This window comes from Myiozetetes cayanensis, unplaced genomic scaffold (genome assembly GCF_022539395.1).
Source record: "Myiozetetes cayanensis isolate MyiCay16 unplaced genomic scaffold, myiCay2020 scf21, whole genome shotgun sequence".
NCBI lineage: Eukaryota > Metazoa > Chordata > Aves > Passeriformes > Tyrannidae > Myiozetetes > Myiozetetes cayanensis.
In genome coordinates, this window is record NW_026087423.1 from 7468493 (window position 1) to 7493686 (window position 25194).

Below are 25194 nucleotides of genomic sequence, written 5' to 3' on the forward strand. Positions count from 1 at the left end.
TTTTCCCCCCCTCCCCACAATAATAAATGATTGTAAAAACTCAAAACTAAAACAACAAGGGCTCGTGCAACGTGGAAATAATTACCAGGGGCTCCTCTTGGAGGATTCCACTACTTCCTGCCAGGAGCCAGGACAAGCAGTCACTGACATTTTGCATTAATAATCCTGGTTTTTTACTCTTTTCCTAGCCTTTTCCAGCCTAAGTGATTCTGGGATTATTTATGGGCCCTTTTGGGTTAGGCCTGTGTCTTGTGGCCTGTCCTGTGCCTCCTGTGACACATCCATGTCCATGTGCTCTGCATGGTTCTCTTTTTAATTAGGTCCATTAAAATGGATGAACCGAACGTGGCAGAGTTGGGTGTATTAATTTTTTAAATCCTATTTCACATTATGGCATCCAAGAGGGATTACACAGGCTTTAATTCTTGAATGGCAGCTTTATGGCTTTTCATCCACAACTCTTTCTCCCTTTTAAGAATTTCAAATGCAGTTGAATCACTGAGAGGTTTTGTTTTGTTTTGTTTTGTTTTGTTTTGTTTTTGAAACTTAAATTTTACCATTTAGGAAATAGTGAGATTTTTTTGGACCAAGGTCTGGTTTTTCTGCTAGTGGAGCCTTCAGGTCAGTTGTCCTCAAAACCCAGTATCCAGCATTATCCTGCTTTAAGACAGGCTTGAATAGGCCCAGCCTCCCACATGGAGCTTGGTAGGAGGCATATATTAAGGAATGTCATCTCCAAGGTTGGGGAATGTTATCATCCAATGGCAAAAATGAAATTCCAGTCATTTCTTCTGAATGTTTCAACACAAAAGAAGATGACCCCATCCTGGACCTCTCCCTCCTGTCTCTCTTCTCCCATCACTCATCATGACAGGGCCATTCCCTGGAAACAAAACCCCTCGGAGGAGGACCAGGGGTCTGGCCCTGGAGGTGGAGGAGTGTCCTGCTCACCCTGCTGCTACTGCTGTGTGTCTGCAGTGTTTTAAATGTTGCTTTCCATCTGTGCAGGGCTTGGCTAAGAGAGAGAACCATGATTAGAGGGATTGTCCTCCCCTTTCTTCGCTGTTGGCAGCATCAGCCGTTGGAGGGGGGGATCAGGTGCTTCAGGGGCTCCTCAGCAACACATAGACCTGGTGGCAAAGTTGGTGTCTCTGCATCATCTGCCTTGGCATCACTGATTTGTCTCAGTTTGGGTTTGAATGTCTCATTAGCTCATTTTCCTGGGAAGTTTGTCCCTGGGATGAGCTTGGCAGGTGGTAGCCTTGGTCCTCTGGCTGTGGATGGATCAGGTGTGGCTGTGGCTGTCTCAGTGCATGTCAGCAATATTTATTCCTGAAAACAGTATTTTACTGTTCTTACTTCCCATATGAGCAAAATCGTTCTATAATAAAAAAAAGCAGGGAGACTTGGTAAATTCAATGAGCAGCAACACCTTGAATTGGAATTTGAGCTTGTTTACCTTCATCTGCCACTGGCCACCGTTGGGAAGCACAGATGAAAATAGAACTTTGTTCTTCCCAAAAGTTTGGGAATGGACAAAGGGATGGCATGGCATCACAGCAAGTGCTCAGATTTGGGTGGGAAAGCATCCCTGCATCCCATGGGAGCACAGCTCCTGTGCCAAACCTCCGAACCCTTTTCTTGCACCTTGGGGAGTTTCCAGAGTTGCTGGTTTGTTTCCTCTGCTGACCCCATGAGTCGATTCAAATGTCATGAAATTCTGGATACTGAAGGAGCAAATGCAGCATTGGGAAGCCACTTCCTTCAGGATATCACAGCTCTCTCTCTCTTTTCCTCCCTTCAGACAGGCAGGATTGACAAGTCCTACCCCACAGTGTGTGGCCACACGGGACCAGTGCTGGACATCGACTGGTGTCCCCACAATGACCAGGTGATCGCCAGCGGCTCCGAGGATTGTACTGTCATGGTGAGTGTTCCCTGGGCACTGTGGGGTGGGCTTTGCTCCCTGCTAAAAATCCTGCTCCAAAGGACGCTTGTGTTCCTGAAAACACCTCCTGTTCCGAGGCCGAGGGCAGGGTCATGGTGGAATGGGTTGGGTTGGAAGGGAACTTGAAGATTGTCCAGTTCCACCCCCTGCCATGGGCACGGACACCTTCCACTAGCCCAGGTTGCTCCAAGCCCCATCCAACCTGGCCTTCCATCACTTCCACTACCTCTCTGAGTACCTGTGCCAGGGCCTGCCCACTGCCACGGGGAAGAATTTCTCCCGTTTTTCCTTCCCCTGAGGATTTGTTTGATGTTTGAAAAGAGGAATGAGAAGGGAGAGTGCCAGTCCATGGTGAGGTGTTCTGATTTGCAGGGCTTTACAGAAGGCAGGTGATTCCTTACCTCACATATCCCCATGGATGCAGCAGTGTGTGTTGGGAAGAGAGAGGGATTGGAAGGGAACGAACCCCCCAGCTTTCAGAGTTTCTTCAACCCTGGATTTAAGGGGGACACCTGAAGTTCTTCCTGTGTCTACAGGTTGTAGAGCAGGTGTCAAAAGGGCTTTTTTTTTAAATGAGCAAATAAAAATAATTCAAGTTCTGCACCTGCCAGGCTTGGTCCTGAGACCTGCTTTACCCCGGGCAGAGCCCGGTACCCAGGAGCCGGGCTCGCTCCGTGACGGATGTGGAATCCCGTGTATGCAAACACAGCAGAATCAGTGAAAGAAAATCCTTGGAAGATGAAATAATGCCAAATAACTCCGGGGATCTTTGGCCATATTTAGAAATGCTGTAGGCTGAATGTTATATTGAAATCTTATTATAGATCATGTCAGATAAATTCCTTCGCTTCTGTTCGTCGTTAAAATGTTTGGGAGGGGATTCATCCCAAGAGGCTTTTCCTGGGACAGCTCTTGCCTGTGATCTCTCAGTCTTGGAAGCTGAAGCATGTTAACAAAATGGGCTGTATTTAATATTACACAAAACAACAAGATTCTTTGTTTGTAACTTTCACTACTGGGCTGGAACTAACTTTGGAAGGATGCAGGAATGTTCCCCTAGGAACCAGGATGCAGAAGGGCTGCACTGGAAGGGTCTCTGAAACATGAGCATCAGCAGGTCCAGAGCTGCCTTCTTGGAGGCAAAATAAGCCTCTAATCCAAATGCAATGAGAACTATGTTGGGAGGCTCCAGAGGGACTGAATTATGGAGAAAAACCAACAGTGTTCAGTTACAAGTTGTCCAGTGCTTGTCCAAGTGCTCCTAATCTGGCCACAAACCATCTGTGGGAATCTGTGCCTCCAACTGAGCAGGCTGTTTGGGTTCCCCAGGGGTTCTCTGCACATCCCAAAGTGGGGATGAGCTTTCCCTGCATCCCGGGTGGAGCTGGCTGTGGAGTTTGCCCACTCATGGTGGGGTTTGGTACCTCTTGGTGTGACCTGTCTGGAGTGGAAGGTGAAATAGGTGAGTCCTTGCTGTGCTCACAGGATCAGGGATATGCAGGAAGATGTGTGTGTGTTAAGGAGGTTTAAAATGAGAAATGATGGATCCCAGATTGTTTAGGGCAGTTGGGAACTGCACTGGTGTGTAAAGAACATCCCTTGGAGGAGCTGTTTCCTTGTGCCAGTAAATAAGGAATTGCTTCAGTATTCCTGCTTGGAATCGGGATTGGGACAGGGTGAACCAGGAGAAGGTCTGAGAGCTGCAGAAATGATGCTCAAAGTGCCTCTTCCTGCAAGGACAGGGATAAATCCAGGGCTCAGACTCACTTGTTTCCTCACTTAAGGTGATAGGAATTAATATTTATGATGCAGGAATTGGTGTTCTTTCTAGACATTGACTGAATGTTCTCTGCAGGTTGTGCAGAGCCAGAAGAGACAGTTTTTGCTTCTCTTTAAAGGAGGTGGAAAAAGTTTGCTTTGTTTTCTTGCTCACGTGCAAAACCTTGTTTGTGCAAAACCTTCCCCTGCTGCCCTTCCTGTGAGACCCAAACCCAAACCTCTGCCGTGCCACGGCTTCACTTCCTCCAGCACAAACAAACCGGCCCTGCTGACTTCAAAAAAAACCCCAAAACCCAAAAAAGCACCCAAAACTCCCAGACTGGAGAGCTGACAAACGCTTACTGATGCCCAGTTAATCCTGCAGCATTTTACTGCTTCCTTGGATTTATCCTGAGTCCTCACCCTCAGCAGGCTGGGTCCTGTATCCAAATTTCCTTAGTTTCCCCATGAATTTCATTTGATCCCATACTGAGGCCGGACTCCTACCCTGGAATGAGGGGTCAGGTTGCTTGGGACCATCCCCTGACCTTTCACACTCATTTATTTATTATTTCTTGGAATACCAGGCAGGATTATTGGGTCAATATTCTGTAATCTGCCCAGGATTACACTGCTCTGCAGCTGCTCCAAACTATCGGGCCTTTCCCTGATGGAAAAAAAATCTTCCCCAGAGGCTTTAAAAAAACCTTTTCATGGGTATTTTGTCTCCCTTCCCTCTCCCACTCCCCGCATTTCCAGGCTGATGTTTAAACTTGGTTCTGGGTTTTTTTTTATTCCTTTGCTGTGAAAATGCACTTGCTCAGAGCGATCCCTGAACCCTTCCTGGTTGGGATAGTGCAGAATAGAATCGGAGATCCCGGGAATGTTGTGCCTTTCCTGCTGCTGCCCCTCACAGGGGGAAAAGGTTGGCTGGAACTGCTCTGCCCCTGCCTGGCTGGTCTGCAGGTCACACTTGGCCCAGAAGCTTCTGCTGTTCCTGTGTCTTTTTGGTGGATAAATTCCCTTTTCAAGGCTTTGTCCACAAAGAGAGGGAGGCTGAGGGAGTGGGGCAGGTCTCTTTATCCCACTTTTTCTCTCATGGGAAGAAGTGACTGTTCATAGAGTCATGGAATGGTTTGGGTTGGAAGAGACCTTAAAGATCATCCAGTTCCTCCCCCTACCATGGGCAGGGACACCTTCCACTATCCCAGGTTGCTCCAAGCCCTGTAAACCTGGCCTTGAAACACTTCCAGGGATGGGGCAGCCACAGCTTCTCTGGGCAGCCTGTGTCAGGGCCTCCTCACCCTCACAGAGAGGAATTTCTTCCCAGAATCCAAACTAACCCTACAGATGCAGGAGGACAGATGATGAGAAACAGAAAACCCACCAAACCCCGAGGGCTCATCAGAGACCTCACACGGTTACAGAGTTAAATCCCTCAGACCCACACGGAATTCCCAGCGCAAACATGTTCCCAACTGTTGCTGCTGTCACATTGTTACTCCCTGACTGGCAGGAAAAAAAGCTGTTTCCATAAACCTGACACATTTGTAACCCAGTTTTAGGTGTCAGGGGCAGGTGCAGGGATTTGTTGTGCTCCGCGGACCTGCCGTGTTTCAGAACCTCGGAGGGGTTGGATCACAATCAGTGGCAGAGCTGGAGGGAATGGGAAGGGAGCAGGGTGACATCCTGCTTCTCCAGGCTGAGCAGCTCCTGTTTGCATCCCCAGTTTAAAATCACATTGGGAAAAGGCTCAGTTTATGTCAGCCTGTCACCAGTGCTGTTCCATCAGGCAGGAAGGGAGAGAGGGATTTCCATAAAATCATGGAATATCCTGAGCTGGAACAGACCCACAAGGATTGAGTCCAACTTCTGGCCCTGCACAGGACACCCCAACAATCCCACCCTGTCCCTGGGAGTGTTGTCCAAACGCTCCTTGAGCTCTGGCAGCCTTGGGGCCGTGACCATTTTCTCCCCTTGCAGAGGAATCCTCTGCTGAGTTGGTGTTCCCATTGGAATCCTCTCCTGAGGTGGTGTTCCCATCATGGTCATTCCTCCTGGGACCCTGAGGGTGCTGGGATGGACAACACCAAGAGCTGTGTCCATGAAAAGCGAAATCATTTTTGGGTTATTTAGAGGTGAGCTGGGACCCACTGAGGATCTGCATCTCGCTGGGTTTTATTGCAGCACAGCCATCGCTGGGAGAAGGGAAAACCTGGGATTGGCACAAAAATCCATGTCACCCTCACGCATGTGTGTCTGCCTCGCTTCCTAAATCCACTCCCTCGCATCTCCCGGCTCCCACAGCTTGCTGGGCACCGTGGGCAGTGTCTGGCGAGCCCTGTTCTCCAACTCCAGGAAAAGCAAACAATGGGAAGCAGAGCAAACGCGCTCCAATGCTGCCACCTGCCTCCAGCAGCTCCAACTGCTCGCTGAGGGGCGTCTAATTCCATTGCATTTGTTAGTGCTCCACACAGAGGTCAACTTCAATTCCAAGAGGATTGTCCAGGGCTGAAGTGCAAGGAATAGTTTTGGTCAGGCTGATCGTGCCCCAGGGTGATGGGTTTGTGTGTCCCATCCCTGCCAGATACAGAACCCGCCTCCCTTCGTGACTAAACCTTTGGTGCCGCCTCCTTTGGGCTCCACAGCTGGAATTCCAGTGCTCTGGCATTCTTGGGGGGGGTTGTTCCTCCTCCTGATGGCCCTTCCCTGAGGATGTTTGCAAGAGAAGGGTTGTGTAACCAGGGCAGAAGTGAACAGGCAGCCACTGCAACCAGCCCATGCTTCCCTGATTAAATGGGATCTGGAAGCAGCCTGGATCTAATGGGAAAACTAATTGCTGGTGTTTCTGAAGGAATAAAAAGTAGGCACTGCAGTATCATCCCTCCAAGGGACAAGCACAGTTTGGAAAGGCAGCAGCTTGTTCACATGGAATTGGGGCTCCAAGGCAGGTTTTCCCAACTCCTCCTCAGCAGGATCGGAGCCGAGCAAGTCTCTGGACATGGTGATAACAGGGACTTGCAGCATCAGGAGCCGGTGATTGGGTGCTGGCACATGAGTGGGGAAGGATGTTACACATGGATCAGCCAAGGATTTATTGGGAACAATTCCCTCTTCCTGTTTATACGGAGAAGTGACAGCTCGGCCGCCAGCTGTGGGATGCAGGAAGCAGACGAGCCACACGCTCTTTAGAGGGGATGGCCTGGGCTAACCAGCTTTCCTTTCCTTTCCCTTCCCAGGTGTGGCAGATTCCTGAGAATGGGCTCACCCTGTCCCTGACAGAGCCAGTGGTGGTGCTGGAAGGCCATTCCAAGAGAGTTGGAATTGTGGCCTGGCATCCGACGGCCCGGAACGTGCTGCTCAGCGCAGGTACGGCCTTGGGAGGGGCCACAGGCATCTCCCTCCAGGAATTTTGGAGAAGAGGTGTTGATTCCTTTCCCTTTTTTCCCTTCCCAGCTGCTTAGATCCCTGTGAATCACAAGACTCCTGGCAGTGCCTGGAAACACTGGGACACGTGGCTGGCAGCCCCCTCTTTATCTCAGCCTATTTTGTCTTCACTTTACAGGGACAAGCACCAGGGAATTGTCTGGAAGAATGAAATGGAGTATTAAAGTTGTTCCAGACTTTATTTGATTTGCAATAACTATTTACATCTGCATTCCCCATATCCCTGTTTTCATACACTTTTATAACAGGCTGGAGTGTTTCTCTTTCCCTTGATCCCTGCAAGGTATCCCAGAGTCTGGCTGCTCCTCCCACAAGCTTTCATTGTCAGCATTTTCCAAATTGTCTCCTTGGCTGGTAGAGTCCATGGAATGAGATTCTTTTGACCACTAAAAGTCAGTCACATCATTATGGAAATAAATTGGATAATTCATTATCCATCGGCACAGTCTGAGGCTTCCGTAGCCTGACCTGTAGGTTGGATCCCAAGGAAAGCAGCCAGTCCTTTCAGATGGACTGCTGGATAAGCTGAGTCTATTCCTGTTGATAAAAATCCCTTCTGAGCTCTCAGTTTGGTGTTTGGTTTCCCCAAAAGCCTTTGGAGCTGCAGCAAGTTTATCACTCTTTCCCTGCCTCTGGCATTTTTCCTGGTGTGACTTTTTTCACCAGTGCCCTGACTGTGGCTGTTATTTTCCATTTTAGGCTGTGACAATGCCATCATCATCTGGAATGTGGGGACAGGAGAAGCCCTCATCAACCTGGATGACATGCACGTGGATATGATTTACAACGTGAGCTGGAACCGCAATGGCAGCCTCATCTGTACAGCCTCCAAAGACAAGAAAGTCCGAGTTATTGACCCCAGGAAACAAGAAATCGTTGCTGTAAGTTCACAAAATAATTAAAGAAACAGTTGGATTTCACTCCAGCAGAGAATTTGCAAGAAAACTGGGAGAAAGAACCTTCTCGCTCGGTATTTTCACACCGCATTCAGTTTTGTTTTTCAAAGGGAGGCAAAAATTACAGAAGGAATAGCAGGAGTTGAAGGATTTGTCTGGGTTTATTGGGATTAGTGTTTGAACTAGGATTTTAGGGCTCAGTTTTAAAACCTGCAGGAGTGTAATTCCACGTCTAATCCTTTTGTATAATTACAGTTCCAGAGCTGTGCCTGGGAAGCAGAGGTTTAGCAGCCTGTGTGTGTTGTAGCTTGCAAGGTTGAAGGAAAACCTCTTTGCAAGAGGCTGATGGGCAAAGCTGGGAAGAGCCAGGAACGTCCACTTCTCCTGTGGTTTAGCAATGGGTTTCTTCCCTCAAGCATCAGGGAAAAATAGTTTGATGTTGCTCCTTGGATCACATCCTGCGAGGAGCAGCCGTGTGTCCTGAGGTGGTTCCGTGAAGCTGGGAGAGGATCCACCACCCCATGGGTTTTCCTGTCCATTGCTGGAGACTGACCTGCTCCTCTCTTCCAGGAGAAAGAGAAAACCCACGAGGGAGCCCGGCCCATGAGAGCCATTTTCCTGGCTGATGGGAACATCTTCACCACCGGCTTCAGCCGCATGAGCGAGCGGCAACTGGCGCTGTGGAACCCGGTATGTCCCTGTCCCCTTCCTGCCCTCGTCACCTCTGCTGAGTTACTAACCCAGCCCTGCAGTCACGGAGTCAGGGAATGATTTGGGATGGATGGGACCTTAAAGCTCATCCTGTTCCAAACCCCTGGGCAGGGACACCTTCTGCTATCCCAGGTGGCTCCAAGCCCCGTCCAACCTGGCCTGGAACACTTCCAGGGATGGGGCAGCCACAGCTTCTCTGGGCAACCTGTGCCAGTGCATCTTCCAAAATTCCCAGTTTATATGCTTGGGGTTATTCCCTCTTCCATGTACTGCCTGCTCCCATGCCGGAAGGTGTTCCATGATTTGGGCTGGATGGTCACTCGGTGAAGGAACTGAGTTCCCTTGGGCCTCTCTGAGAGCAGCGATGACCCGAGAGCTGCAGGTTGGAGGAGCCTGGGAAGATGCACAGGGAGAAGAGGGGCTGTGGGAAGGTCACTTCACTCTGTATGTTGTATGTGCAGAGCAGGACAACAACAATCCCAGAGGGACTCAGGTTGGAAGGGACCACCTGGATTGTGTCCAGGTGGCTTTTGAATATCTCCAGGGAAGGAGCTTCTGTTCCCTCATCCATCACCCATCCCATCACACTGACACAAGGCACTAACATGGCTGTGTCACATATTTCCCTTGACTTGGTGGATTTTCTTGGCTTCTGCTTTTATTGAATTTTGTGATTGAAACACCCTTGGGGGAACGAATCAGCTTGGGAACATTCCCAGCACTTGTTGTAACGCACGGATCCTTCCGGGTGGTGCAGACACCACTGGGAGCTCACTGGCTACAGGGCTGTTAATAATTCAGATCCTGTGTTAACAGGAGCTTTTCCAGCCTTCATTAACATCCCTGGCATTCTTTATTTCCAGAAAAACATGGAGGAGCCAATTGCCCTTCACGAGATGGACACCAGCAATGGGGTCCTGCTGCCGTTCTATGACCCGGACACCAACATCATTTACCTGTGTGGGAAGGTAAGGAGAAGCTTGGGAATCTCTGGGGAGGGAATGGTGCCTCTAAAATGTTCCCCAGGTGTCTCAGTTGGGGGAGGTAGAACCGAAAAATCATCACTGCAGAGGGACCAGGCTGCTTTGAAATGGGATTGATCCTCACTCTGCAGGACCTGGGAAGGTCTGGAGCGTACCTGGATGTTTCTTTGACATGGATTGACTTAGGTAAAGCTGCCTAACAAGTCACACACTGTTACCAAAACTTCTCTTGTTGATCTTGACCTGGATGATTTTACGTTGGTGTGGGAGGAAGATACATTTTAGATGTTCCCCTCCTTGTGCCTGAGGATGATGGAGCGTGTGGCAACACTCCTTGTAATATTTGGTCGTTAAATAATAGAAAACTGGGATCAGGTGCTCCTTTCTAAAAGCAATTTGTGCTCTAAAATTCCCACTTTTGATGGACTTCCTACAAACAGGAGCCAAAGACACAGTGAACAAAGGAAAACCTATACAAGTACATTCAGGAATCCCATCTCTCTAATGAGATGGGTGAGCTAATGAGTGTTTTGAGCAGGACTTTGAGGAACTGTTACATCAGGGAGCTGCTTTAAAGTTTTAGATTAAAAAAAAAACCAAAACAGCTTTAAGCTGTGTGTGGCAGCATTCCTGGGAGGGGAGGCTGTGGGTGAGGCTGGTGGTTGCCCCAGGCTCTGCAGGTTGTTCTCTTGTCCCCACAGGGTGACAGCAGCATCCGCTACTTCGAGATCACGGATGAGTCCCCGTACGTTCACTACCTCAACACCTTCAGCAGCAAAGAGCCGCAGAGGGGGATGGGGTTCATGCCAAAGAGGGGCCTCGACGTCAACAAGTGTGAGATTGCCAGGTAAGCAGAGCTGAGCCCAGAGCTGGGATCAGCCCCTGCACGGCGAGCGGGGCTGGAAGCTGGGGTTGGGAATTTCGGGAGTGGTGGCAGCAGCGGAGCAGTGAGCAGAGGGCAGCTGTGGCTCAGGACACATGGGAAAGGCAGGAAACATCTCAGGTCTGTCACTGCAGTGGCTCTAGTAGGGAACATGTCTCTGCTGGGAGGGAATGTGCTCTTCTCCCAGGTAACAAGTGATGGGATGAGAGGAAACGGCCTCAAGTTTGTGCCAGGGGAGGTTTTAGAGAAACTTTCTTCATGAAAAGGGTGGTCAGGACATTGGAACAGGCTGCCCAGGACAGTGCTGGAGTCCCTATCACTGGAGGGATTTAAAAGCCATGTAGATGTGGCACTCCGGGACATGGATTAATGGGGCCTTGGCAGTGCTGGGGGAACAGTTGGACTTGATGATCTTAGAGGGCATTTCCAACCTCAGTAATTCCACAATTCCGTGGGGTTACTCCTTTCCCATCTCCTCTGTCCCCTGGCCCACTGCTGTGTGTGTGGACCTTCTCCTTAGTCCTCGCTCTGAGTCCCACCTTTCCCTTCCCGTGGCAGGTTCTTCAAGCTCCACGAGAGGAAGTGTGAGCCCATCATCATGACGGTTCCCCGCAAGGTGAGCACTGCCCTGGGCACGAGGTCTGGAGCCAGCTCGTGCCTCCCAGAGCCCCTGACCAATCCATCTCTTCTGCCTTGCAGTCGGACCTCTTCCAGGACGACCTGTACCCGGACACGGCCGGCCCGGAAGCGGCTCTGGAGGCCGAGGAGTGGTTCGAGGGGAAGAACGCCGACCCCCTGCTCATCTCCCTGAAGCACGGGTACATTCCAGGCAAGAACAGGGACCTCAAGGTGGTCAAGAAGAACATACTGGACAACAAACCTGCGGCCAACAAGAAGAGTGATCTCATCAACGCTCCAAAGAAAGCAGCGGATGCCTCAAACCCCGTGAGTGATCTCCTGCGAGCTTTCGGGGGTGGTGGCCTGGGGTGGGAATATCAGGAATATCAGCTGGTTCTTCGGGAATAGGTGTAACAAAGCTCAAGAATGTGTGATTTGAGGATTTGGGTGACCTGGAGTTGAAGTGGTGCTTGGTTATGGTGTTCCAGGCAGTGTGTCCAAAGCTTCCTTCCAAGGAGCAGCACCAGTCTCTGCTCTCTGTGAGCAGGGACAGGACCAGAGGGAACGGCTGGAGCAGTGTCAGAGCATCCCAGCTGCTCCAGAGAGGGCATTACACCCTCACCCCTCAGAGAATCCCATTGGGAGGAGCCCTTTCCATGGAAAACTACAGAGCTCTCCTCACACGTGTCCTGCCTTGCCTTGCAGCAAAACGAAGCCAAATTGGACGAGATTTTGAAAGAGCTGAAATCCATCAAGGACACGATCTCCTCCCAGGACGAGCGCATCTCCAAGCTGGAGCAGCAGATGGCAAAGATCGGGGACTGAGGGGCCCCGGCCCAGGCACATCCCAGCTCCCAGTGCAGCCAGCAGCAGCCTGCAGCATTCCAGCCCGAGCTTTCCTGTTCTCCTAAACCCACGTCAACGAGAGCCGATGATTCCAAGCCAAGCTTTTTAGTGAAAGATTTTTTCGTTTCCTGATGTTCTGTGACTGTGTCAAACCAAGTCAAAAACAACAAGTGCTACTTTTACAGGTTTTTTTTTTTTCCAGATGTTATGATGAATCCTTGAAAAACAAATCCATTCTGACTTTTGATGTCGTGCCCAAATACCTTTTTCTAGATTTAGGGACCAATGCCACATTGTTCTTAACCATTTTTTTTTTTTGAAGTTGCCAAAAAATAGAAAAAGAACCGCTTTTTATTTTTCTTATTTGCCACTTTGCAGTATTTGTGTTTCCATTCCAAGGGACAGGGGGTGTGTGGTGGGTGTTTACACTGTGCAGAGAACAAAGCTGAAGCTATTTTGTATAAATCCTCAATTTGGAACAATCAGGTGGGTTCCCTTCCCTGCTGAGACCCCTGGGAGATGGGATGAGCTGCCCTTCCTGCTCCCAGCCCTGTTGTCTGACAGAAAAATATAAATATATAGATCTGAAAGAAGGGATTCATCCCACAAAATCCTTTTTCTTTTTATTCTTTCAGAACTTTTAAACCAGCACCATGTTCCCATTTTAAAATAATCCCAAGGTTTGATTCCATGACCAAACTCACGTGTTTTACTTGCTGATTTATTTCAATTGGGAGGCAGAAGTTACTTCCCTGCAGGAATGTTTTTTCCAGGAAGAAGTTTCAGGTGAGCTGTGGGATTCCAGCAGAAGGTGGAATTCTGTGGTGCCCATCTCAGCTCTGTGGTTGCTGTAAATCCTTGTTCTGCTCCCCACACTCCTCAGCTCATGGATTTTAAGGAGCTTTTGGAATCCCAGTCAGCCTCTCACACCGGTGCTGATGTTTGGAATTTCCTCTGCTTCCAAGGCAGTGTTAGCAGCAGGAAAGTGACTTTTCCATGATGATTCTCCCCAGACAAAATGCCTCTGTTGTTATTTTTTTATAATTTGTTTTCTCCTCCATCATTCCTGCCTCCCACCCCGCATTGCTGGAAAGCTTTGCAGGAAAGGATTTGTTCCCGAATCAGATGAGTGACTTCCAAACCCAGCCTCCCTGCACCCCTTCTGAGTGGAAGGGACTGGGAAGGGTGGTTTTATCCCAGTTTGGAGAACTGGTTTCTCACACGTTCCTCTGGGGAGAGACCCCATGAGCGCTCTGGGCTGGCGAGCTCCTCCTGGAATTCCATGGTTGCCTCGACTCAGCAAAGCTCTGCTCAGGTGGGGTCTCCCCTGTGAGGGGGCTGTCAGGGATGGGGCAGGCTGGCTCCCTGCTCCCAGGCCGTGTCCTTGTGCTGGGAATGGGATCCAGGATCCCCCAGCCAGCTGTGCCAGGCTGGATCGGTGCCACCCATCCCGGCACAGCCGGGGAGTGGTGACAGCCCATCTGAAATCTAAAGGTGGGCAAAGACCACCAGGTGTCCAGGAGCTCTGGATCCCTCTCCCAGCTGGACTCTGTGCCCGTGGCAGCTCCGTGTGTGTGTGACGTGTGCGTGGGAACCCCTGCCCCGCATCCCCTGCCCGGAGCATCCCGGCGGGACACGTGTCCCTTCGGCCAGGCTGAAGTGATTGATTTTTATTTTTTTTTTTCCATTAGTTTAGCTAGTAATTCTCCGATTTTTCCATTTTCCCCAGTGTTTGCATGTCCAGAACTTCCAGGTTAAGGATTCCCTGTTGTGGAGGGATGTGTGTGTGTGTGGAGGTGGGACCGCGCCGTGGGAACGGCCGGGTCACGTAGCTGGAGAGGCACGAGGACGGGACGGAGGAGATGGAGGATGTGGGAGGATTGCAGAGCATGAAAGCTTCAGAAAAGTGGGATTTCTGTGTTTTAGGGACAAGTGGCATCCCCTGCCCTGTGCCCGTGGATCCACAATCCGGCCGCTCCGGGTTCTTTGGCTGTTTGGTGACGTTTCTGTATTGCAGTAAATGCCTGAGATGTGTATTTTTATGAATTTTTCTTTTGGAAACCAAACCCGAAGGTCGTTACCCCCCAAAGTGGTGATTTCTGTGTTGATTTGTACGTGTGACTTCGGGGTTGTGTGCTTGGGGACCTCGGGTTTGTTCCTAAAATGGGAAGGAAATCAGTTTGGGGAGCCGCTGGATTGAGATGCCCAGAGGTGGGGGGTGTGGGAGACGGTTCCAGAGGCCGCCCTGGATTTTAGTTCTTAGCCTGTATTTTATTTAAATGAACTGATGCCTCGCCAGGCTCAACCGGAGTCAGTGCCTGAAGCTTTTTGTAGCCGTGATATCCCGGGAGAGAACCAGCCCAGTCCAGAGAGACGCGCTCTTATAGAGCGCCGGAGTATCTGTCCAAATATTGCTTCCATTTTCAAAAGATAAAAGTCATTGATTATAAACTGCCTCTGCTTTGCTTTTTCTTTGGCTCTCGGTGCCCTGTGCCTGCCCCTGGCATTCCAGGTTTGATCAGTAACCCGGATATGAAATGTTGGACACCTGAGAAGGGGGTTGGGGCTGAGGGGTCCATTGGGACCCCTGCTCTTGTCCCAGGGACCCATCCCTGAGGTCACACATGGTGATTCCCGGTGAGTGGTCCCAAGAGTTTGCCTTGATGTGGGATGTGATGGCACAGACAGGCTGGGCGGGGGCTCAGTGTGGCTGAGACTGGGCTGATGTGTTGAAGGAACAGCCCTGGGAGGGAATGCCCTGCTCTTCCCCAGCTGAAACCTGCTTCCACAGGGCTGGAGGCCTGGAATGGTAGAGGGTCTGGGCTGGAAAGAGCATCACTCATCCCGCCCAGGTTTGAGCCTTTCCGGGGCTGCAGCGTTTCCCTGGGTGTTGCACAACCACCTCCAGCTGCCTCCGGAACACCCCGACACCACTCCCACCCCGAGCAGGGCAGGGATGTTCCAGGAGAGGCACCGTGGATCCATCCCAGGGGATGCTCATCCCTCAGACCTGAACCCCTTTTCTTCCCTCCCCCAGCCCCATGGGCAGACGATTCCGAGAAGGGCCGGGGTGACCGCGGCCCGGGGTTTCGGGGGGAAGGTTGTTGACACCCCGAGCCCGTTCCTGCGGATGTTCTCTTGCAGCACCTTCCTGCGGCTGCGGCCGCGCCTCCCGCCCGGTGCCCGCGCTCGGGGTGGGGGTTTCCTGTCGTGCCGATGCCACGAGGCCGGGACAACACCCAACAGCCCCCGCAGCCGCCTGAGAGCCCCTCAGGGCATCCTGGGCATGGTGCTGAGCAGAAGGGCTCTGCAAAGCATCGTCAGGCCCTCACTCTCCTCCTCTTGTGCAAAGGCATTTCCCAGTGTCGGGCTACCCTCATGTCCCTTCTCAGGGCACCATGACCCCCTCCCGAGCCGTGCCCACACGGTGCCCGAGGGGTGGCAGTCCTGGCACCAGGTTTGTGTCACTTCTGCTTTCAGGGTGACGCGAGCCCCGACGCAGCAGCTCCTCTGGGCCGCCGGTGGGGCCGGGCGGGGGCTCCCACCGGGCACCGGGGACACGGCGAGGGTGCGAGGCCCCTCTTTGGGGCGCATCCCACCCCCTGCCGCCCTCCCCGGTGGGTGCCCGCAGCCCCACTCTCAGTGACGTCCTTCCCCCGCCGCTCTCCGAAACCGCAGCCGCCCTTCCGCGCTCCTTCCCTTCCCCGCCCGGGAGGTGCAGGCGAGGGTGGCCCACGACGCCCCGCGGGTGCCGGTGCCAGGGCTGCCCTCGCCCCCCGTGCCGGGCCCTCGCCGGTGGATCCCATCATCGCTGCAGCTTCGGATCCCGCGGTGTCCCCCGGCACAGGTGAGCCCCGCTGGGGAGGTGCTGGGCTGGGGCTCGGCCCTGGGGATGCTGTGGGTGCAAAGGGAGTGCTCGGGGTCCCTGAGGGTGCTGCACTCAGGGCTGGTCCCTGGGGTTTTGGGGAGGCGGGTGGGTGCTTCGGGGATGTGGAAGCCTCCCGAGGATGCTCGGAGCGTTGATCCGTGTGAGGATGTCTGGATGCTGTTGGGTGTGGATCCGCAGGGACGGCGGTGGCCTCTGCCCACCGGGGATGCCACAGGGGGCTACTGATGATGGACATGAAATGGTGGGGGGATTTTGGGGGCTTTGGGGTGGGTTTGGGGCGGGTTTGACTCTCCTGCTCCATCACGGAGGCACAGGCACACGGTGGCCTCAGCCCTGGAGTTCTGTGCCAGCCCGGCGGGCAGAGAGGAAGGATGGGCACCCTGGGGTGGCGGGTCTGTTGAAACGTGGGCGAGATCCCTGTGGTTTCATTTCCACGTGGAAACTCATCCCGCAACTGCCCGTCCCGCAGCAGCCGCCTCCCTCAAGGCTAATTTCCCATTTCCAGACACTCAACTTCCTTATCAAAACTTTCCCCTGGAGCGGAGCCGCCGGGGCTGAGATCCCCACGGCGGGCAGCGGCAGGAGGAGTTGGTGGGCACATCCTCCGGCTCCCCAAACCCAAGGGCCCCTCTCCAGGAGGGGAGGAGGATCCTTGGCTGGAGTGCGATCCCACCTCGGGGCAGCTCAAGGCTCAGCATCCTCCCGCGGGAGCAGGACCCCGATGTCACCTGCCCATTCTGTCCCCTGCAGGTCGCGATGGCGCCGGGCCGGGCTGTGCTGGTGGTGCTGGTGGTGCTGGTGCTGAGCCCCCCACGAATGTGCGGGGCTGGGCTGGAGCCGGGGCCGGGGCAGCCTCGGGGCGGGCGGTGGCTCTGGGGGACGAAGGGGCGGGCGCTGCCCCTCTCCCGCGGGAAGAGGGACGATGGTGGGCAGGACACCGGTGCCACCACAGCCACACAGGGGCACAGCCACGCTGCCACCGCGCTGATCAGCACTGACCAGCCCGCGGGGGGCTCTGTGGCACCACCAGCACCCGGCACCAATGCCAGCCTGCTCCGAGTGCCAACCACAGCCGATCCCATGGATGAGACTGATTCCCCTGATCCCGACCTGCTGCTGAGCTCTGCACCACCAGCACCCAGCACCAACGCCAGCCTGCTCCGGGAGCTTGGAGTGCCAACCACAGCCAATCCCGTGGACGAGACCGATTCCCCTGATCCTGACCTGCTGCTGAGCTCTGCACCACCAGCACCCAGCACCAAAGCCAGCCTGCTCTGGGCACTCACAGTGTCAACCACAGCCGATCCCATGGATGAGACCGACTCCCCCGATCCCGATCTGCTGCTGAGCTCTGCACCACCAGCATCCAGCACCACCGCCAGCCTGAACCGGGCACTCACAGTGCCAGCTACAGCCGATCTCGTGGATGAGACTGATTCCCCTGATCCCGACCTGCTGCTGGAGCCCGGCACATCTGCAGCTCCCCAAAGGAGCATCAGCACCACCCCCGGCTGGTTCACGCCGCCTGGCAAGGAGGGGACAGTGTCTGGTGGCACGGACAGCACGTCCTCCACAGGGCCACCCTCAACAGCCCTCCCAGCCCTCGGCCCCACCACCACGGGGTACAGGAAAGTCAAGAAAGCCGGAGGTCCCCCTGCACCGACCCGTTCGGCCCCTGGGGACACGACACCGACGGCCACCGCGGTGCCCTGGGACCCCAGCGGGGTGATGGGCAAGTGCCTACTGGCCATCCTGCTGCTGGGGCTGGTGGCCGCCACCTTCCTGGTGAGCACGGGGGTGCTGGGAGCGCTGCTGTGGCGGCGGGCGAGGACGGGGCACCGCCGGCTCAGCCGCACCGAGATGGTTTGTATCTCGTCCCTCCTGGCTGACGCCGAGGCGGCCGCGGGGCCCCGGCCTGTCCCCGCCCGGCGGCACAAGCGGCTGCACGACGGCAGCGCCGAGCCCGACGGGGACAACCTGACTCTCAGCAGCTTCCTGCCGGAGCACTCCTGAACCCCGGGATGGGTCCTGCATCCCACAGTGCTGGGGGGCCGGCGGCAGTGCCAGGGACGTGTGCCTGATCCCCAGGCGAGCCACAGGCAGGGGACCCCCGTCCCCTCGGGTTCGTGTTTTCGCTTGGACCGGCGTGATGGAGGTGCTTCCCCCGCGGCGAGCTCAGCACTCGAGGCTGATCCAATTAAAATGTTACCCGGACGTGGTGGTCTCTCACTAGCAGGGACAGCCCCCGCCAGCCCCAGCCCCTCCCGCCCCGCCGCCTACCCACATCCCGCTGCCGAAATTTCGCTTCTCCATCCTCCCCCCGCAGCCCCCCGGGGGAGCAGAAACGAAACCCGCAGCCACCCGCCGTCGGGCGGGGGCCAGACCGGGGGGCTCGGGGATCGCAGCCCCCGGGACCCCTCCCCGGTGGGCTCAGCTCGTGGGCGCTGTGGAGGCGGCGGGGCCGGGGCGGAAATGCTGGGGGGGAAGGGAAGGGACGGGACGGGACGGGAGCGCTCGCGGCACAACGTGTTCCTGCCTGCGGTCGCTGCAGCGACGGCTGGGGCTGTGGCTGCCGGTCAGGTGCTGCTGTCGCTGCTGGAGCACTGCAGGGTCTCGGCCTCGTCCAGCGGCTCTGGCCCTGCCTGCCCGAGACTGGGAATGGCAGGGATGGGGAGAGCAAAGCCATGAGCAGCCAACGAGGGTCCCACTGGGGCTGCAGGGGGCTCAGGTTTGCTCCCAGGTCCCACCTCCCTCCTTGTGCAGGTGTCAGTCACCCCTCGGGCCACCAACTGGCCTCCCCACTGTGCCCAGTGGTGAGGGAGCCCCCAGGGGAGCAGAGGTGGCCCAAGATTGTCCCTGTCCTGCCAGGTTCAGTGTCCCCATCTTCCCATCCCTGTTCCACCTGGGCTCAGTATCCCCATCCCCACATCCCCATTCCTGCCATGGCCAGGCTCAATATTCCCATCCCTCCATCCCCATCCCAGCACTGACAGATTCAGCATTCCCATCCCCACATCCCATCCCTATATCACCATAACCACATCCCCTCATAGCCACATTCATAGCCTCCTCAAAGGCCCCTCTGGGATGTCCATCTGGGGGTCTTCCAGCACAGTGTCCCACCTGCACCCCAGCCCCACTGCCTGTTTACATTCACACTGTGCTTGGGATATTTTCCATCTGGCTCCTGGCAGCTGCACGGCCCCGATCCCGCTGGGAATGTAAATGTTTGTGGGTGAGTCAGCCGGGTGAGGGACCTGCAGCCACTGGCCAGGGCTGGTCCCCTGGTGGGACAGGTGGGACACCCTGTCCATGGTGATGGCACCCTGCTCTGCCCCACTGTGTCCCCACGGAGCTGGGTACCAGGCCCCTGCCGGGCAGAACATCCACAGGAGGCACAGGAATGTTCCCATCATCCATCTCCACCCCGCAGTGGCTCATCCTGCCCCCACTCCAGGTGAGGATGAGGCCCTTATGTCCCGAGGAGGTGGGTGGGCATAGGTTGGAGGGGTTGCTCCTGCTCTCCCAGCACTGCACCAGCCACTCTGGAGCAGAAGCCCAGAGAGGATAAACTTTCCTCCACCGCTGGAGCTGCCAGGAGCCGGGAATCGCCCTATTTGGAATCGTCAGGAAGTCCTGTGGGGCTGCCACCGCCCAGCTCACGGCACAGGAATCCGCGAGAAGCCGCGGCGGTGTCACAGCAGGATCCTCAGCGATCCTCGGGCAGCGTGTGGTGGGTGGCGCGGGGCAGTGGGTGGCACCGGGCTGTGGGTGACACGGGCTGGAGGGTGGCACAGGGCTCCACACACCACGTGCAGGATCCGCAGGATGGGTCCCCTCGGGGTATTTTGCTGGCACAGCAAAGCGCAGTCCCGGGAGGTAAATTAGAAGCAGAGCGGGGCCGGAATCCCTCAAATTGCCGGTTCCCCGGGCGGGCGGTGCCGCCGAGCCGAGCCCTGCGCGGCCCCGCGTTCCAGCGGCCCCAAATTACACGGCGGGTCGGGCGGTCCCGGCCCTGCCCAGCTCCGAGGGGCAGAGCCCGCGCCCGCCGCAGGCAAAAACGGCATCGTAATGGCCCGTGGGCGCTGGCACCGGGACCGCCCGGCCAGGGAGGGGATCCCGGCAGGGACGGGGGGGACACTGGGCGAGGAGGAACGGGAACCCGGGACAAGGAGCGATAGAGACCCTGAGCAGGGTGGGATGGGGACCCTGGGTGGTGTGGGATGCAGACCTGGGACAAAGAGGGATGGGAAACACGGGCAAGGAAAGATGGGGACCCCGGATGAGGGGAGATGTGACCAAGGGTAGAATGGGATGGGGATCCTGAGCAAGGAGACTCAGCCCAACGCCGGCATCGCTGGGCTCGCGGGATGGGGAATCTCAGCCCCATCCCCATCTGGGCTGCAGGAACGAGCCCGGATGCCTCTGGAACATCTCCCAGACGGGGTCGCCCCCCTCCCCACCCACGGCCCCCCCCTCGCCTTTCCCCCTTCTCCTCTAAGATTTCATCACTGAGCACTTAAGGCCGGGAACAGCCGCCCCAGCAGCTGCTCAGAGCCGCGGCTGCAGCCAGACAGACGGACCGACCCGTTATTTCGGGAGCCGCGCCGGCGGCAGGACCCCAAACGGCGCCAGTTCCCTCGGGACGTGGGGGCAGACTCCCTCGGCCCCAAAGGGCGTCGCAGTCCCCGGACTCTGGCGGGGGCTTTCTGGGGGGTCTGGCTGGTCCCCAGGGAAGAGCAGAGGAAAATAGCAACAGGATGAGGTCACGCAGCGGCTGTGGCCTCTTGAGCAACCTCAGCCCGGGCCGAGGGACCAGGGTGGGGGGAGGCAGAGAGCCGGGGGATGGGGGGGGGGAGGGGGCCAGGCGATGCCCCCAGCCCCCCAAACTGGAAACCACATCCTGGGGAGCTGAGGAGCATCCACGTTGGTCTGGGGAATCACAGGGACCCCCTGCCTGTGTCCCTGCTTGTGTTCCTGCCTGCACCCCAAAGCAGAGATGCCAGTGTCAGAGCATTTCCAGGCTGGGTTGTTTAGGAAATGGTCTCCTGAAATTACACAGGGGGTCCCAAGCCCTGTTTGCCCCACTGCCAGTCCCCAGTAATGCCAGGGTACCGAGCCCACATCCTTGTCTGCCCTCCTCAGACCCTCATATGGGGCTTTACCCACCCCCTCGTGGATAAAACCACCTTTGCACAGCTCCTCTGTGTGACCCCCTTCCCCACTTGCACCCTAAAAAGTGGCCTCTTCCAGTGGTGATGGTGAGCACCAGGGCTCCTGCCTTTCGCTGACAGGGGAAGAAATCAGGAAACACCCCCAGCCCCAGCTGGATTTCGTCTGGGAGGGGGCTGGGGGCTGCCTGCCCTTCCCAGGCCTCCCACACCCCCTCCCCATCCCGGCCCTAATGAGAACAAGCTGGTCCTGGGCTGCGACGCAGGAGGAGGAGGAGAAGGAGGAGGAGAAGAGGGAGAAGGAGGAGGCTCCATCCCAGCAGCAGCAGAAAGGGGCTCGAGGTGTGTGGGACAGACCCCGCGTTCCTGGCTCCCTTCTGCCGACGCGGCAGCTGCAGGCGAGGTGAGGATCCCACGGCTGTGCCGGGCTGTCCCCAATTTTGGGGGGGCTCCAAGGGGGACACAGGCAGCCCCGTGAGCAGGGGTGCTGCCGTGAGGGCTGGGCATGGTCCCCACGGCGGGACACGGGATGGTGTTGGCCACATGGCTGTGTTCCCAGGCAGGAGTCAGAGGGTGCTGTGCCCAGACAACACCAAAATCCTGCATTTCTGGAGGGTTTTGGGAGCAGAGGGAAGCAGAACTGGAGCCAGGAACATTCTGTGGGTGAGGGTGGGCTGGGATGGGGATGGAGGGCTGGCAGTGGCCACGGTGCCAGGCCCTGCTCTTGGGGCTGCTTTGGGCTCCACTCAGCCCCTCCGTGGCTGTGGCTGCTCCTCAACTCCATTTGCTGCCGGGGAATTGATGCCGTCCCCGTCCCAGGACCCCTCTCCCTGCCGAGGGGCCCCTCTCTGCAGTGAAGGGGGAGGATGAAGGGGCTCATTCCAGCTACCCAAAAACCTTCATTCTCCTGGTGCTGGTTACTGCTCCGAGCCCAGCACTGATGCCTGCGTGAGCCAGGAGGGTCGGGGGTCCGGGGCCACCTCCTGCCTCTGCTGCCGTTTGTTTGCTCTGGTTTAATGGAAACCAGATTGTGCAGCCAGGAAGGGGCCTGGAAGCCAAGTCCTACTGCTGGATCCCTCCCGGCCGGCAGCACTGCTGGGCTGGGTTTGTTTGGGGAAAATGGGAGGCGGTTTGAGGTTTGGGGGGCCTGAGGTTTGGGGGAATTGCTGGGGGGAGGTATTGCCCGTTGATGGAGTTGGGGGGCTGGTTCCTGAGACCTTCCCATGGAGCTGTGTGGAGGGGAAGAGCCCTGGGAATGGCTCCATGGTGTTACGTGGCGTGGCACGCGCCGATGTCCCTCGGGAATTTGTCACGACGTGGTGAGGACGGTCACATCCCTTTCCCAAACCCCCTGGGGGGTCATTCCTTTGGGATGGAAAACATGTACCCCGTGTCCTACAGCACATCGTGGGACAGACCCAGCCCCATGTGCGAGATGTAGCTGGACTTCCCCCTTCCCTGGGAACTTTCAGGCAGCCGGGACCCCCAGGACCCCCGTTCACTGTGTCCCAGCTCGGGGCTGCCCCTGGTGCAGGCTCTGGGGGGTCCCATCCCGGCTCCACTCGGCTGTGGCGGCGGCTCCGGGGTGAAATCCTGCCCCAGCCTATTTTTAGCTGGGAATGGTGTGTAACGGTCCGGGACGGGCGGTTGGGAAATGCTGCCCGGCCCCTTTGCAGTGTTGCCCGTGTCAAAGTTTCCACTGCAAACCTCCATTTTTCAGGAATTTTCTAATCAGCCCAATGACCGTTGTCTGCAGCCGGTCGCTGGCAGCAGCCCCGGCCCCCCAGCCTTGAGCAATCCCACTCAGCTCCTTCCAGCTGGGCTTTCTCTGCACCCTCGGCAAACAAACGGAGCCCCTCGCTCTGGCAGGGCGAGAAAACCGGAGCTGCCTTTTGATTTCCAGGAGGAAATTCAGGCACGTGGAATAGCGAGTGTCGGAGTGCCCCGTGCTGGGGGTTTGGGGTGGGGGCTGGCCTGGGGCAGGGTTTGGGGGGCTTGCTCTGTGGGGTGTTAACGTTCCACCCTCCCCTCTGCATCCCACAGGTCCCTGTGCGCGATCCCGGGAATGGGGTCGGCGATGTGGCTGCTGCTGCTGGCGCTGCTGGCGGCCCCGGCACACTCGGCAGCCCCCCGGCACCCCCCGGCGCTGCCGGACACGGGGGGCAGCGGGGATGGGGATGAGGCGTCGGCCACACCACCCGCCCCCGTGACCCCCCGGATCAGCCCCACGGTGGGGGACGCGGGGGGAACCACCGTGACCAACAGCTCTGCCCCGGGAGTGCTGGACGGGCTGGTGGACTTCTTCAAGGAGTACCTGCTGCTGGTGGTGGTGGTGGGCTCGCTGTCCTTCGTGCTCCTCTTCATCATCTGCGCCGCCGTCATCGTGCGCCAGAAGCACAAGGCCTCCGCCTACTACCCCTCGTCCTTCCCCAAGCAGAAGTACGTGGATGAGCGGGACAAGGTGGGGGGGCCCCGGGCCTTCAGCGAGGTGCCCGACAAGGCCCCCGAGGCGGGCGCGGAGGAGCCGCTGGACGGCAGCCGGCAGCTCCAGGCGGACATCCTGGCAGCCGCCCAGAGCCTCAAATCCCCCCCCAGGGCACCGCTGGCCAACGGGGCCCAGGCTGAGCAGAATCCCACCGGGAAGGAGGAAGAAGAGGAAGAGGAAGGAAGCAAGAAGTTGGCAGATGACCAACCTGCCAAGCCCTCTCCCCAAAATCCAGGTGCGGAGGAAGCGGTGGGAGCAACGGGAGCAGGGGGCAAGGAGACCCCTGACACGCCCCAGGATGGCTCCTCAGCCCCCTCCGGAGTCTAAGGCAGGGACGTGGTCCCGGGTGAGCCCCAGGAGCCACCAGACTGGGACACATGATGGACATGGATCAACGCTCCGTATGTACGTGGTGGCTCAAGGAAGCCCCGATGAAGACCCCGCTCCCTCACCCTCCCCAGCCCCCCTGAGGCCCCCCACCCTCGTGCCAATGGGACACTGTGGCAAATCCGTGGGGTTTTTTGGTAGCCACTGCTTTCCCCCAGGGCTGGAACGCTGGCAGCCCTCACTCCTGCTGCCCAAGGGGCTTTTCCCACCCCAGCTCCGGCTCTGCCCTCCCTGTGCCAACAGCTTCCTCCCAAATGTTATTTTCCTGGTCAGGATCCTGGGCTGGACACCTGGCTGGGAGCTGTGTCCCTTCGGGAAGAGGGACGGGAGCAGGGCCGATCTGTTGCTGTCCCCTCCCTGGGTAGGGGGGCAGGGGCTCCCTGTGACCATGGGTGGCTTTGCCCATGGCTGTGGCACTGAGGCCACGTGGTGGACGGGCTGCCCTTGGCCACCCGAGGGGAGGAGGGATGAGGATTTAGGGACAAAGACCCATCCTTTCACTTTTTCACCCCAAAGCATGTCCCACAGCCCAGCTGGACTTTTGCCTCATTTCCTTAACCCCTCTGGCTAGAAATAAACGTTTCCTCTGCAGATCTCTTCCGTGTTTCTCTGCAGCTGTGGGGGACCAGGGGACATTCCCAGTGTCCCTTTGCTCCCTCAGGGCCCTCCCTGGGCTGGACTGGGCTCCACCCTCTCTGGAGCCTGGCAGTGGGACGCTGGGGAGGCTGCGTATCACCCCCCAAATCTGCACGTCACAGGCTGGTTCCAGGAAACCCTTATCTGGTACCCACAGCCCAGGGCGGGGGACCAAAGGGGCACTGTGGGGGACCTCGTCCCACAGCACGGGGATGCAGCTGCTCCGGTGGGGATGGCAGGTAAACCTGGAAGGTGAGAGAGGCTGTTCTGCCCTGAATGCAGCACATCCCCTCTCCCTGCTTCCCTATATCCCTGTGTTTTGTCCCAGCTGCAGGAGAGGTCAATGTGTGTCCACACGTCCCTGGCTCAGGACAACCTGCCCTTTGGAAGAGCCTGTCAGCAGGAAGAGCTGATTCTGCCCCAAAGCAGATGTGGGAGTCTCAAGTTTCCCTGATTTTAACTGGGAAACAGCAGGATTGTTCCCTGGGAGTGAGGTACTCGCTGGCAGGAGCTGAGGTACAGGAGGGATCTTGTGA

The 25194-nt window shown here is 56.5% G+C and overlaps 4 protein-coding genes across 6 annotated transcripts in view; all 4 read left to right on the top strand.

Moving 5' to 3' along the window:
- Nucleotides 1–14541, top strand: part of CORO1C (coronin 1C) — a 47654-nt gene extending 33113 nt beyond the window's left edge. For both annotated transcript variants that reach the window (XM_050318598.1, XM_050318599.1), the window contains exons 3-11: nt 1805–1927; nt 6946–7075; nt 7853–8034; nt 8620–8739; nt 9624–9728; nt 10445–10590; nt 11185–11242; nt 11326–11571; nt 11950–14541. In XM_050318598.1, coding sequence (XP_050174555.1) covers nt 1805–1927; nt 6946–7075; nt 7853–8034; nt 8620–8739; nt 9624–9728; nt 10445–10590; nt 11185–11242; nt 11326–11571; nt 11950–12069 — 1230 coding nt within the window. In that variant the 3' untranslated portion in view covers nt 12070–14541. The remainder of the gene's footprint in view (nt 1–1804; nt 1928–6945; nt 7076–7852; nt 8035–8619; nt 8740–9623; nt 9729–10444; nt 10591–11184; nt 11243–11325; nt 11572–11949) is intronic.
- The window catches only part of CMKLR1 (chemerin chemokine-like receptor 1), a 91401-nt gene that overhangs the window by 11901 nt on the left and 54306 nt on the right, over nt 1–25194 (top strand). The window lies entirely within an intron of this gene.
- On the top strand, nt 14670–18297 carry SELPLG (selectin P ligand). The gene is made up of 2 exons (XM_050318609.1): nt 14670–15937; nt 16730–18297. Exon 2 carries the CDS (start codon nt 16736–16738, stop codon nt 17990–17992), a length of 1257 nt encoding a protein of 418 aa, XP_050174566.1. The 5' UTR covers nt 14670–15937; nt 16730–16735; the 3' UTR covers nt 17993–18297.
- Nucleotides 20889–24615, top strand: TMEM119 (transmembrane protein 119). 2 transcript variants are annotated; one of them, XM_050318619.1, is made up of 3 exons: nt 20889–21553; nt 23194–23589; nt 23746–24615. In XM_050318619.1, the coding sequence occupies exons 1-3, from the start codon at nt 21384–21386 to the stop codon at nt 23960–23962; spliced, it is 783 nt and encodes a 260-aa protein (XP_050174576.1). In that variant the 5' UTR covers nt 20889–21383; the 3' UTR covers nt 23963–24615. The 2 variants fall into 2 exon arrangements, with proteins under 2 accessions (XP_050174576.1, XP_050174575.1); XM_050318618.1 differs by having other exon boundaries at nt 23194–24615.